Below are 14,747 nucleotides of genomic sequence, written 5' to 3'. Positions count from 1 at the left end.
AGCAACTATGAAAACCAGCAGGCTGTGGTTTGACAGAATTCATTGTAACTGGATGCTTTCTAGGCTACTTTCTCACCATTGGTCATTCTTTTTGCTTGTAAAAAAACAAAAAAACTAAGCATTAGATTCACAAGAAAGTGCAAATTAAGAGCTAACGATTCCAGTTTAATAGGGTGAGGAGGGTGCAAAATGCAGCAAAGTGCTAGCGTGCCCCAAATGAGAGTGTTTGCAAAGCTGAGTAGACTAATGAATCTAAATTATTTAGCATGCCGCGTTGGCTTGGTAAAGAACTCGAGGTCCTTGGCCTCTTGGGAAACTTGGTGCCAATGTGTGTTAGGGATCACTATGCCATTTCCTTTTCAAGCGCACACACACACACACACACACACACACACACACACACACACACACACACACACACACACACACACACACACACACACACACACACACACACACACACACACACACACACACACACACACACACACACACACACACTGCCTTTTGGAAGGGAGCCATCAAGGCAGCGGACAGCTTCATTACTTGCTGAGTAAAAGATCTGCGGTCTTCAAACTCATTACTATGTGACACTGACCTGCACGCTATTCAAAAGAAATGATAACTTGTTCAATCTTTTAAACAGTTCATCCTTAAAATTCACTATATTTGGTCGGGAATAATGATGACCTAGTAAACGCAGCCCGTTTCACCTCTAGTTCCGCCAAAAGAAACAACAAAACATACACACACACACACACACACACACAAAAAAAAATCACGTAATTTGTCATAACATTTGTATATACTCATTACAACTCTATATTTGTTCATTTACTTATGACAGGTGCATATAGTGACAGGCAGAAAAATGGAAATACTCTTCAATAAGATGGCAAAGATAAAATAAACCTACATATCCATCTGTTGCCATTCATACAACAGAGCTGACTCAAATGACCAGCTCACCCGCAAGCTCTGTAGAAGCCTGATTGTGTGTCGGTGGAGGGAAATGTTGAAAACGGGCAGGACAGTGGCTGTCAAGCACCAGAGTTCCTGCCCTAAAGCATCACAATAAACCACCTGATATTGCACCTTTCTCGTTATGGAAGGCAAGAATGTAAATAGGACGTGAACGAGTGAGTCGTAGTGATCCCGTGTTGCCCCAGCAGGCAGATAAATAGCTGAGTCACAAGCCAATTATCCTCCACGGCAGAGTGAAAACACGTGCTCTTTGAGCGTGTATAATGACATGCTAAGCTTAAACATGCTAAACCCATGATTGGTTTGGTGATTTACCGGTTTCAACTGTTTACTATCTCTACTTAGGACAACATTATGCTGCTTGGGGTCAAAAGTTACTTTGTCACCACAACTAACATTTCAAATAAACCCTAACACATTTTGAGTAGTTCGCTTGGTCAGCACTCGGAGTGGGCGAAATGTCAATAAACTGGACAAACAAATTCACTTTACAGACAGCTAAGGCCTATATTCACACGACCACAACACGCCATTTGTCTCATTCGGACACTCGCATCGAAACAAGAGTTCAGCAAATTCAAACAATGTTTCTCACATTCCTTTAAAAAGTATTTGGATGTGAACAATTAATCGATGATTGATTTTTCCCAGAAGTCGACCAAGAAACATGCATCATTGTCTCGTTTAGGGTCAAACTCGATAAGATTCCTTCTGGTCGGATGTCTCAATTGTCTCATCACAACCGAAACATGTCAGTTCATTGGGAACCAGAACAGGGCAAGGAAAAGGATGGTTTTGGTCTACAACAGATTTCTATGTTCACACTTGACCAACAGATGGAGGGCAGGTATATACTGTAAACGTAAGCACATTTAAACGCACTAAAACAGAGGTAGGGAACTCCGGTCCTCAAGAGCCATTGTCCTGCCCGTTTGAGATGTTTCCCTCCTCCAACACACCTGATTAAAATGATCAGGATCGTCATCAGCACCAACAGAGCTTGCTGATGAGCTGATCATTTGAATCAGCTGGGTGGAAACAGGGAGACATCTAAAACAGGCAGTCTCTCGAGGGCCAGGAGTTCCCTACCGCTGCTTTAGTGTGCTTCAATGGGCTTCTTGAGAGGAAGCGTACTTTCTCTTTCGTGTGGATCGAGCTTGGACCACTTTCTCGCCATAACTAAACTGGGACAAGTTTTTTGCAACTGGACTGAGACCCCATACTACTAGATTGATATACCAAATGGACCACACCAGTAACACTTTAACACTGATAGAGTTTGGATCACTGTCTTACCATAACTGAAATGTGACAATCCTGTCTGGAACTATATTGATACCTCAAACCAGACTTGCTCGAAGTAGAGTAGAAGCACACTTTTATTTAGCACCAGAGTTTGAATAGACTGAGGTTGAATCATTTTCTCACCATAATTGGCGTCAAGTGTGCTTGGACCAGTACCAAGATCATATACCACATGGTTTGCTGTACATGTGACCTGAGTTTGAAGTCGTGTGTTCACACCTGATCGTACAAACCACACTACGAGTACTGGTTTATTAAAAATAAAGACTGCTAGTTTGAAAATGAAAAGTATTTCTATTGAGTGCCAAAGTGGATTGAGCTATGATCACTTTCTCGCCATAACTGAACTGGGAAAAGTTTGTTTGGAACCTTACCGACGCTACATATGAACTCCGATCTGAGTTTGATATCAGTGTTCACACATGACCAAATGAACCACACTAAAGGTGCTATACTAAATAGACTTAAATTGAATTGAAATAAATTAAAAGGTGTGAAAGCAGCCGTTAAAATGTGTTCCTGCCGAGCTCAATCAAAACAGCTGGAGCGCTGTGTTGAACAATATCAGTGGCTTAGGCTGGAGGTGGGGAGCAAATTAGGTGGAGGTGGCCGCCTCTGAATTTTGCACACAGGAAAAAACCCGCTTTCATTTAGAGTGGATCACACTCTGATTGCTTTCTCGCCGTGACTTACAGTAACTGCCACTGTGACTCGCTTTTTTGGAACCGTACCAAGATCAAACAACAGTTGGTTTGGCATTAGCCACAGGTGCTTCTATTTAACTGATCTCTTATCTGCCGGTTGAGCAGAATAACTTATGGCTAAAGCCAAATTGTGTTTATTTTCTGGACCTGGTTTTGACACCTCTGCTTTTATTTTCTCACCCCATCAACCAAACCCAACAAAAACAAACCCAAGTGGCTCTTGTGAAACTACCTTAATTCTTCAACAGACGTGAACACCAAGTATCGATGTACAAACATTTATACGAGCGGACCTTCCTGTCCCCTGCGCTTCACTTCTAATAACAGTAGGCGAGGCACTACAAGAGGCTCCTGTGTGGGCCGCTCTGAGCGGATCACTCGTCAGCCTGCCAAAGAGGACAGCGGCTCTTTGATCCGGGGCGGCCCTCTGTACATGCACATGTTTGCGTTTGTGTGTTTCATCAGAGCAAAAGTGAGCTCCCTCCTCTGGTCATGCAGCAAAGCCTGACCTGCCACGCCCTTTTCAAGGTCAACCTGCTCTTTGGTATGGCTAATGTGTCCAATTATACAACGTAAAACGTGTCAAGCAAAGTCTGATCCAGCTTGGGGGGAAAAAATGAACAGTACTTTTATTGGGCCACATAGCAATAATACAATAGATACTGGACTTCCTGTATCAAAGGTCTGCGCAGACAAGGAAGCCTTCAGTGTGGCCGAGGACTACAGTTGCGGCAGCTGCGTCTGAGAGTCTGCCAGAAAGTCAGCTGAGGCTGACTGTCTCCACTATCTGGCACTATCTGGCCCGAACGACCAGTCAAAGCCAGCTCAACATGTGTAAGAATGGCATGACACCCCCTCACTACACTTTCTACACACTAAACGTGCTTGACATTCTCAAGAAGCCGGTGTACATTCCGCACATGCTTTCAACAGAGCAGCATGCGAAAAAGCACGGCAGATGTCACGGGGGCATCGAGCGGCGTGACTCCTTCAGACAGGGCGCCGGTCTGTGCGCGTATCAAAGTGCTATTCGGTGTCCCTCTGCGCTGGGCTGAATGAGCTTTAAGGCCCTGTGTGCAGTGCCGTCGCCTTGGTGTTGAGTGGGGAGGAGGGAGGGGTTGCTTTAGTGAGCACTCAGGTGACCGAGGTTAAGCCGTCTCACATGGGACGTGAAGGCATCGCCCTTAGAACGGCATCGGGTTTTTCTTTTTATTTGAAGGCCGCTGCCGCTGCTGCTGCCGCTGCTGCTACTGCACCTTGTCGACATGGCGCTCACTGTATATGAACACTACCTGCCTCTGGACACTATCAACACTCAAACTAGACTCTTGTGTTTCCACCAAGCGTCACAATAAATCTTGATCTTGTGCGTGTAGGCCTGATGGGGATAGATAACTGCATCAGCTACGGCTTGTCAATGACATTCTACCAGCGTGACAGAGTGCTGCGCTAACCCCATATGAAGAATGTGATGCACGCTTCTGTAGGCTGACATGATCGGCCAACATCAAAGGGCAACCAGCCATCACAATGTACTGTATTTATATAAATTGTAGGTTCTTCCCATTCTGTTCCTGCTGGACAGTACTAGTGTCTATATCCGCCCAATTCCACACTAATCTCCAGTGTTTGGTCTCTCGGGATAGTAGGGAACAGTTATTATTACGGTACAGCTCACCATTTTTTACACTGGAAATTTGGTAAGTTATTTGGTGGCGGCGATCCCTCCACAAGGAAGAACACAATCCAATTTTGCGGGTGCTTGCGTGTGCTTCGCAGTTCGCAGACCATCCCTCAAATCGACTGGCGACCTCAAGTTGGCTCATTTCATTGCATTCATTGCATTTAAAGTCGTCTGTAATTCCTTACCTTTGCGATATTTCAATAGAGGCATGTCACAGGTACGGAATGAAACCAATTGGGAACCTTTTGAAAAGCAGTGCATAATATATCTCTTTTAACCAAACAGTACAACAACTAACATTAAGACTGATGACCACATGATAGCATAAAACTATGAAAACCAGGTCATAATTCACACATGGCGGCCATGACATTGGATGGGGAGCAAAGTGAGTAGTTCACTCTCACATGTAGCTGGAAAGAAATCCCTGTACACATACAGTATCCTGAGATGTTACAGTCACAAGACCGAGGGGGGATGCATGCACTGAAACCCGCAACAATATAACGACTGAGGCACAGTGAAGAAATTCTGACAGCCGTAAGGGCAAGACAGTTAAATAAAAAGCATGACATGTCAAGTGACGGATCATGTGTGTGTGTGTGCTCATTAGGAGTGTGACGATATATCGATATCGCAATAAATCGTGATACTTTGTCTCCCAATTTATTATTGATATGCCTACTCAAGTATCGCGACATTTGTAGTTAATATACAGCCACTATAATGGCTCCATTGTTTATTACTTATTGAGCAATTACTTGGCAGGGCACTAGGGGGAGCGTCTCATAAAAGTGGCGGGGAAATGTATGGAAGTCTTCAGGTGAAGAAGATTCATGAGCTTACTTTTACTTGTCTAAGACATTTATTATCTGTCCAGCAACTGACTCGGTTTTGCATACGTAACATTTCAAAACATATTTTATGGTTCGACTTGTTTAAGCACACAATTTCTGAGGAATATTAATATAGATTGAATATTTAAGTAATTTTATTTATTTACTTTTGCAATGTTACACAAAAAAATCGTCACAGTTTATAAAATGAAACAATTCATGTCATTGCATGACAATAGTCAGAAAGTGGTCTCTGTTAAGAAGACATTTGTATTTATTTAAAAATATATATATACCTAAGTACTCGCTGTGAAGAAGACACCAGTTTTAATATTTTGTTTCAGTGATGGTACAAAAAGAAACTATTTTCTCATTGAAAAAACATCAATTTATGTCTTGAGTAGTTTTATCGTAGATTATCGTGGATTTATTACCCGACCAATATGTCGATAACCGCGGCATCGTCATATCGTGAGATAATCATTATCGTGAGCCTTGTATCGCATATTGTACCGTGAGGTACCCAGAGGTTCCCACCCTTAGTGCTCATGACTGAGAACAGACAGCGCAGGGGTGCATGCGGCCACTGTCAATGTCACGTTTGGCGACATCCGGTTCAGAACAGGAAGCTAGAGAGCGTTGGATCGTCTCGGTTGCCACCCACCGCCCCCATTTCACATCCCAAAGCGCCATCAGTGACTGGACACCGTGGCATTGGGAAGACTTCCAGAGCTGTGCAACAGCACGTTAACCCGGCTTGGCAGGAAGTTAGTTACTGTGACAGTTGCGCCGCTGCAGGCCAGTGGGACAGGCCCTGCGTAGCATCTCAATGACCACAGAGTCCACAGAGGGAGTTTCAGATCCTCCCGGCCATGCTGATCCCACCCCTCCCTACTCTCCATCCAACCACAAAGGCATTCAGCCTTTTCATGGAGGGATGATAATGGGGCGAAAGCTGGAACAGGGCCCCCGTGTCGGAGCGCCATAAGTTGTGGCGGCGGCGGCTTTGTGGTGATGTCATGCGTGTCCATGGGAGCGCAGTGTGCGGCTGTGGTCTGACAAAGGCGCCCGAGGCCCGGAAGAAACAACACAAACAACAATAAAGACACAGATATTTCAAAGACGCCCGATTTGCTCCTACTTGAACTGAAAACATGGATTGAGCTACACGAGGCCCGTGAAAGCGTCTGATCCTGGCATGGGCCGAGTATCTGTGCCGATAATCAGCATTTTGATGAATATCGGCATCGTCCTTTTATATAAATCTGACAGCCGATGGTAGTAAATAACATTTAAAACTTCACTCCCGGGAACTATATATATAAATGTTCAGTTAACTTTTGTAAGAGATGCTGCTGGCCCTGGGAACAACTTTCTTTTTTAACTTAAAACTTAGACCAGTAAAAAAAAAAAACATTTCAGAAATATTGGAAAACTTTATTTACTGTAGAAAACAATAGGGAGCTTCTTGTTTGTTTTTATATTTGCTTTTTAGGACAACCATGGGAGGTCACTGAACTGTTACAATTTAAAACAAATATCTATTGACTAAGATTATCATTTTTTTATTCAAATTTTAAAAGTTGTCCATTAAATATTTGCTTTAAAAAAATCAATAAAGAGTTAGAGTCTGTATTTTGGAAAATGTTGGCCTCCTTGACAACTAATAAACTACCTCTAAAAAGAATCCCAGTTCACTTCGGGCAAGAGTTGCAATGCACCCTGGATTGGTCGCCAGTCAGCCACGGGGCACAAAAACACACAATTTATATTAAAATCAATGGAAAATTAAAAATGTTCAATGCACCTCACAAGCATGTTTTTGGACTGTGGTATGGAAGCCAAAGTACCCAGAGAAGGGGTGATCCTACATTAATAGTGGCCACCATGTACTTTTACCTCTAGTCTGTCTGTGAGCATTGGGGAAAGAAGCCCAAATCCTCGAGGCTCACGCAACGCTGCACGGCTGCAACAACATTCAACAAATGAAAAATAACATACCTGCATAGAAACGTAGCAGGGAGCCCATTTCTGTGTTAAGCCCTTCCTCTTGAACTCTCCAAGGGTCTTTAAATCCAAGCTTAAAGAGAAAGTCATTCTGGATCTGCAGGGGCCTCTCATCTGGGATAAGCCTCCTGACTGCTTCGCCATGCAGCTGAACATACAGCGTGGGGCTGGATTCCTCGGAGGAGCCTCCGCCGTGGCCAGAGGTCAGCGCAGATTTGCCAGCATTGCAGTCTGCGTCCTGGATGTCAGGTGTGTTACCTGTGGAGCTGTCTCTGGACAAAGAGCCGACACTGCTGCTCGTGGGCAGGCCGTTGGCCACGTCATTAAGACGGACGTTGCTGCACTGCTTATAGCCGACACCGTTGGAAATGGGATCCAGGCTGGCGCCGGATGCCGGGCAGTCCAGCTCCAGCTCATCCGAAGAGCTGTACATGTCGTGGCCCTCGGTGGCGCTGTCGAACGATGGGCTGAGGATGGACGCGTCCGTGCCGAGAATCATGTCATCGCTGAGGGAGTCCCTGTGCTCGCTGAGCCGGGCCCCGGAGCTCAGGTCGTCGAAAGCGCTGCTCTCCACATCAGAGCCAGAATTGAGTCCGTAGCTGTCCGTCCCGTTCCTGTGCTCCGAGTCATCGTCGTTAGGGGTATCCATGTTGGAGTTCAAGTTTAGGTCTGACAGAGAGCATGTTATGTTGTCTTGGGACTCTGACTCAGGGCTGAAAAGTTTTCCATCCTGTTGCCTCTCATCTGCATTGGTCATGAGCAGCAGTCTCATCTTGTCACCGGGGTGACCTCCTAAATGTGAGGGTTCCAGGCCAGCCAAGTGGTCATATTTGATGCCGGGGTCTTCGCTGACTTTGCACAGGTTGTAGTTATACTCGTACTTGACGCTGCAGTTGCCATTTTGGTCCATCTTAGGGTTATCTTTGCTAAAAATGCGCATGACAGAGCTGGACTTGCTGCAGAGTTTGCCGAGGCGGATCGCGACCTCGCCGGCCGTGGTGTCGGCGGTGCAGAGAACCGGCCTGGGAGACGAGGACGTCAGTCTGTCGTAGACGTGAATGGCGCCTCGGTGGAGGTCGGCTCTCACCCACTCGCGGTCGGCGGGCTGCAGCTGCATGTTCTGCCGGTGCTTGAGCAGGGTCTTGCGGTCCAGACTCCGGGTGTGCAGAGACGCAGAGGACAGGGCCGAGCTCATTTTGGCACCACCGCAGGCGGCCGTGACAGCCGAGGAGGAGGAGGAGGAAGAGGAGGCGGCGCCGGACGCGGCCGTGGCGGCGCTGAGGTTCCGCTTCAAGCGCCTGCGTCTTAGCAGCAGGGAGCCCGAGTTACCGGTTAAGCCTCGGCCGTTCAACGCCGCGATCCGGCTCGCGTGGGGAACACCGTTGCCGTTCTTTGCGTCTGCGGGGGAGGGAGCTAGATGTCCGCCGCCATCCGCTGGAGTCCGCCGGCCGCTGGACACTCCGCTGGGCTTCTTCGTTAACTTGCCTCCATCGTCAGCTGCAGACTGCACACTCTCCATCGCTGCCAGTGAGAAGTCCCCCGCTCGGAATAAATAACGGTGCGCACTTGGTTCCGCCGTCCGCGTCTACATTTAAAAGCCAGCGTACGTTCCACCGTGGTGAATACCCGCCAAACGGGCGGCGTCGGTCACTTGCTCCACTACTAGTCATTCGCTCCTCGCCTTTTCTTTCTCCTGTCGCCGTCTCCTCCGTCGCTCCGAGGGAACATTTTACCGATTAAAGTCGCTGGGAAAGAGGAGGCAGGGCGCGGAGGGACATATCAGGGCGGAGACGTGACTGCGCGTCCCGCTTGGACCAAAATACACTGCTCGAATATGCAATGAACGTCGGCCGACCTCCTACGCAAATACCTCCTGATGTATATTCATGAGGAGGAGTCAAGATGGCGTCGCTACACAACAACGCGGTGCACTCTGGGATGCGTATTGCATCAGCTCGCGCACCTCTTCTATCCACCTTAGAAGGAAATGCTTGAAAACTACATGTCCCATTATCTCAGCTTTGGATCACGCGGGGCGGCAAGCGGAAGGCGACGTTGAAATATCTTCGGTAGATGTTAACCGTTGGTTTAGCTTAGCTCCGTGTAGCTACGTATATACTCAACGACTGACATCTGTTGAACATAAGTGACGTTAAAGAGACGACGGCCCTACTCTGGTGTCTGCTAAAAGATAAAGTTGTAAAATCCGCTGCGGTTGATGAAAGAAGGCTTAGCGGCATTTCTGTAAAGTGTCGAGGCAAATAAATTGCCTTCGGGACGCCATTTCATACCGCTTCAGATCACCGCTCGTTCATTTCATGGCGTTTCCCGCCCTCTTGAGGACGAAAAGGGAATTTATATTCGTATCTGCGGGCCACAGCGACCCCACAGACAGGGAGGCGGTACTGGAAATAACAAGGAATGATGTTTCACTAACGTACGTTACAATATTTACGAGGTTACTATTATAGTCATATTATTGGACTGATTAATTTGGAATAGTCGTGCGGTGATGCAGGCAATTTAGTTTTTTAGTACTACAGTGCTTGGAGGATAAGAAGAAATAGAATACTAATGGTTAAATGGATGGTATCAAGGTGAGCTTGATACATGATGTTGATAGTTTAATTTAGATACATTACAGGATAATCACTCAGGATATGTTATACGTCTGATAATCGGATGGTTGCTCACTATTTATCACATTCTGCCTAATTGTTGCATGTTTGTACCCCGCTTATAATAGAAAGCTATGGCAGAATTTGTCATCTCTGTAATGAAAAAAAAAAAAAAGAAGCACAAAATGGAAATGCATTCAGAAATGAGATTTTTAATTGGCATTATTGTATCCTTTACATGGCATTCTGTATTTCAAAAGTGTGGGTGGTGGTGTGGGAAAAAAATATTTTAAAATCTATTGAGCTGTTCCAATTTGAGAAGGAAAAAGGTTATTACGGAGTTCATTTTCTTTCCTTTTTTCAAATCGGGCAAAATGGAAATCCTCATGCATGTCCTGGCAGCTTGTGTTTTCTTGATTGTCACACAGACATTCAAAGTGGAGTGTTTAGATCATTCCTATTGTGTTGAATTTACAATAATAATACTAACAAAAACGGTGGGGGGGAATGCCCACATTTTCGACATCAGTGAGGCTGGTTGACTTGGTGAAACTCTTACATAAACCGATTTGTGCTCCAAATGAATACAACATCCATGCAAGCCACTCCGCTTGAAATCATTCTCAGAAGGAGAAGACTTACTATATTTCCCGCACCTGACATACAATTCACATCTTAATTCAATGCAATACAGAAAAAAAGACAAAAACATGAAGTTTCCATAAAGTTTGAGCGACAGTGCAAACGATTCGAGTTAAAATTTTGAAAATCAGTCCATTAAAATCCCACTTCTTGTCCAGAATTGTCACCATGCTATGTTCAATTTGTATTGAGGCAGATATCTAATTGGCTCAGCTGAGATGGCAGCAGGAAACTTCATCCTGATGTTTGTACACTTAAAAAAAAAAAAAAAGTATATAAGCACTGAAAAGAAAAAAATGACTGGGTGGCGTGTTGTTCAACCCTTAAAAAGCAAATGCTATTGCTTGTAAAAAGAAAGCAAAGTGCACAATAAAACGCAGGTCATGAGGCATAAATACTAATATAAAAAGAAAACACTGCAATGAGTCTTGCTCTTGGTATTAATTCCAAAATACTTCCACCCAAAGAGCAGGGACATGTACACTGAGGCCTCTACAACCCCCCCAAAAAACATAAAAAATTGAAATAATATAAAACATACGCACATCTGTCAGATGCAATTGTTTTTTTTTTTTTTACATAAAATGTACACAATTCTGACAAGTGAAGGAAATCTGATTTGTGATTTGTTCAATATAAACAAAATGTACATTTGGAGAGAGCAACTCCTCGGGATTCACAGTAAGCGACTTGGATGACGACATTGTCGGTACAGTACACTACATGGGAAGAACACAACTGCGGATCAAACTCTAGAGGGCCCTAAAGCATCTCAACCAAATCAAATATTGCACATTGTGAAATAACATCCCTCCCCGCCAATGCGGTACAAGATGGATGAAAACCGCACAGTTGCTCCCTCAGGAGCTCCGTTGGGGGGACGATGTCGTCGTCAAGAAGAAGCATTGCGACAAATCCGCCGGTGAATAAATGTTCTGTCAGACAACTGAGCGCCTGCCTGAGAGCTCAGAGTGGAGACGTTTGGATGACATCATTCCGCAAAATGGAGGAAGGGGGGAATGTTGACTTAACTGATGTGCTACTACAGCGGGTGGGCTAATTAGTGGGTGTAGTACCGACTTATACGTCTGGGGTTTTGGTTCTGGGGGGGAAGGCATTTCAGAAGACATGGCCTTATTGACGAAAACGGGCACCGTTTGACTGTCCAGCACTTAAGGTTCTACCCCTGCAGCACTGCTTGACACAGCGATGGTCTACTATGGTCGGTGAAACCTGAAAGGAAATAAAATAAATAAATATATATATGGAAGAAGTGTTATTTTAAAATCAAATATTTCAACACATTTCATCACCCTGAGGCTTTGCTAGCACATCTCCAACCAGTGTATGCTGCATGCAAATCCAACATGTATTCTTGGAGTGATGCAGATAAATACCAGGGCCCGGTTGTTCAATTCTCAGTTATTTTAACCAGCGGTTAAATTTTGAACCCTGTTAAATATGCGTTGTTCAAAACATGGTTAGTCACGCTGTTAGTTAATGGCATTGGTAAAGTTAACCGTGCAGTTTACGGCGAAACAATTTATTACTATTTTTTAATTCATTAAAATTTATTTTTTTTCTGTGTATTTTCAGTGAATATTTTGTGTAATATTTTTGCCAATATTTTTGTAGCATAGAATATTGCATGTTTTTGTTTGATTTCCTTCCTCATTTTTTGTCCGTTTTTTTTTTTGGTCTAACGTAATTGTATTTTTGACTGATTTTTTATATTATGATATTTATTATTATTATTATATTTATTATTATATTGATTATTTGATATTTTTTATAAAATTGCTTTTATTTGTCTTGTTTTTGTATTCACATACTTCTAATATGTGCGTTTTTTTTTTATCTATTACTTGTAATGATTACTAATAATCGTAATTACTGTTTTAAATTAAAATTATTAAAAAAAAAATTCTAATATTAAATTCAAATTAATTTAACGTAAATAATTAGCTGCTATTCCCAGTGTTGTTGTCTGTTTGATTATTGAGGTGAAAACAAACAAGAAACATTACAGGTAACCTCTCTTTGGAATCACCTCCCACTAAATGTTGGGCTCTGTCCATTTACTTGATCACAGAGTATTTTTTTTTTAGTATTTTATTTGAATTAGGGCATTTATTTGAGTAGTACGTATATTATCCGTCATCTACTTTACGTCAGGTATTTATTTTGAGGGGGTATTTAGTTAACTGGAGTACCACCAAGTGTTTATCTGGAGCAAGTGTGGGCTTATTTAAGGAGGTATTTGATTCATGGCAGCAAGCCAGGTGTCTTTAGAGGAAGGTTTTTATTTGAGGAGGCATTAAGTTAATGAACAGCAGAGGGTGCCTGGCATCGACTTCAAGTTGCACATTCACTGCATTTAAGAAGGGATTTAATTGATTGCAGATTGAATCAGGCATCTCTGAAATAAGATGTTTAAAACTCATTCACTGCCGTTGACGACTATAGACGTCAAAAAATCATTTTAACTATTTAATTAGTAGTTAAACGTTTTTTTTTTTTACTTTTGTTGAGAGTATGAAAAACTTGGAAAAAAATATTGTACATTTCAAACAGATATACAATCTGTGATTAATCGTGAGTTAATTAGTGAAGTCATGCAATTAATTACCATTACTAATAATAATTGCCAGATGCCCCTAATTTTTAATAATCTTTTCTTTTCTTTTTGTCTTAAAAAAAAAAATGAATAAAAGATTATAAAAAACGATGGCCGTTAATTGTAATTAATCACATGACTTGACTAGTTAACTCACGATTAATCAAAAATGTTATATCTGTTCTAAATGTACAATAAACAAAATTCTAGGTTTTCTTACTCTTGTTAACAAAAGTAGAAAAAACGTTAAACTAATAGAAATAGTTCAAATACATTTATGGCAGTAAATGAGGAAATTAGTTAACGGCAGAGAGTATCAGGTTTTCTATTTGCGTACGGTTAATTTGAGGAGGAAATTGGATATTCAACTGTAGAAAATACTAGACATTTATTTGAGGAGGCGCTCGGCATTTAGTTATGCAACTGGAGAGTGCCTGGCTTCTTTGAAGTAAGGTGTTTGTTAAATTCCTCAACTCCAAAGACTTCATTAATTAGTTGGTTAATCTGAAAAGGCATTTTACCGGTAGTTACTGAAGTGTGCAGAGTACAAAGTGTATATTTGAAGTATGGTGTTTATTTGAGAGGCATGAAGCTCCTCATCTGCAAAGACTATTTGGCATCTACTTGAAATGAGGCCTTTATTTGAGAAGGCATTTAGTAAAGAAAATAGAGAAGAGATTTGAAAGTGTTTATTTAAGAAGTCATGTTTATTGGAGGTGAAAATGTCGATACCTAACTGTAGAGTTATCAGGCATCTATTTGAAGTAATGCGTTTCATGAGGCATTAAGTTATAAAAATGCAGAGATACCATGTGTCTAAAGTAAGGTGTTTATTTGAAGAGGCGTTTAGTTACTTAATTGCAGAGAGACGCGACTTTACCTGGTTAAATGACGACTCGACTCGTGTACTTCCATCTCGTTGCTCTTGAAGTCGTTGAGCTCCTTTCGAATAGCTGCCTGCATTTGAAAAACACCACAAAAAAAAACGGACAATTAACACCCACAGCGAAGCTTTTCTTGTTTTGTAGCAAATGTCCATTGAGTACAGTGAAAAACTGGAAGATTGTCAGGCTGGATTTACACTGCAATTTTTAAGCGATAGATATGAAATTGCAGGAAAATTTTAAAATCGTAGATGCAAAATTGGGCACTTAAGCCTGTCATGTAAATCAAGCCTGTAGTTGATTCCATTAATAATATTCATCATGAAAAATAAAACTAGCTTTCTCTTCCAAGTCCTTTTTGCTCTGCCCTGATATTGTGGCAACCCCCTCAAAACGAGCACATAATAATAATAATAATAATATTAATAATACACAAGCAAGCATGAATATTTATTTACTGGAATAT

The 14,747-nt window shown here is 42.8% G+C and overlaps 2 protein-coding genes across 4 annotated transcripts in view; both read right to left on the bottom strand.

The window, feature by feature from the left end:
* phlpp1 (PH domain and leucine rich repeat protein phosphatase 1) overlaps positions 1–9,827 on the bottom strand; it is a 65,169-nt gene extending 55,342 nt beyond the window's left edge. Inside the window, exon 1 of the mRNA XM_086081898.1 lies at positions 7,515–9,827. Coding sequence (XP_085938024.1) covers positions 7,515–9,039 — 1,525 coding nt within the window. The 5' untranslated portion in view covers positions 9,040–9,827. The remainder of the gene's footprint in view (positions 1–7,514) is intronic.
* A 503-nt stretch (positions 9,828–10,330) lies between these two features.
* LOC147181181 (phosphatase and actin regulator 1-like) overlaps positions 10,331–14,747 on the bottom strand; it is a 67,695-nt gene continuing 63,278 nt past the window's right edge. For all 3 annotated transcript variants that reach the window (XM_086081645.1, XM_086081646.1, XM_086081643.1), the window contains exons 11-12: positions 14,278–14,350; positions 10,331–12,013 (exon numbers count right to left, since the gene is read on the bottom strand). In XM_086081645.1, coding sequence (XP_085937771.1) covers positions 11,998–12,013; positions 14,278–14,350 — 89 coding nt within the window. In that variant the 3' untranslated portion in view covers positions 10,331–11,997. The remainder of the gene's footprint in view (positions 12,014–14,277; positions 14,351–14,747) is intronic.

This window comes from Leptonotus elevatus, chromosome 1 (assembly GCF_054856555.1).
Source record: "Leptonotus elevatus isolate MCC_2025b chromosome 1, RoL_Lele_1.0, whole genome shotgun sequence".
Taxonomy (NCBI): domain Eukaryota; kingdom Metazoa; phylum Chordata; class Actinopteri; order Syngnathiformes; family Syngnathidae; genus Leptonotus; species Leptonotus elevatus.
This window is presented reverse-complemented; position numbering and strand designations above follow the sequence as displayed.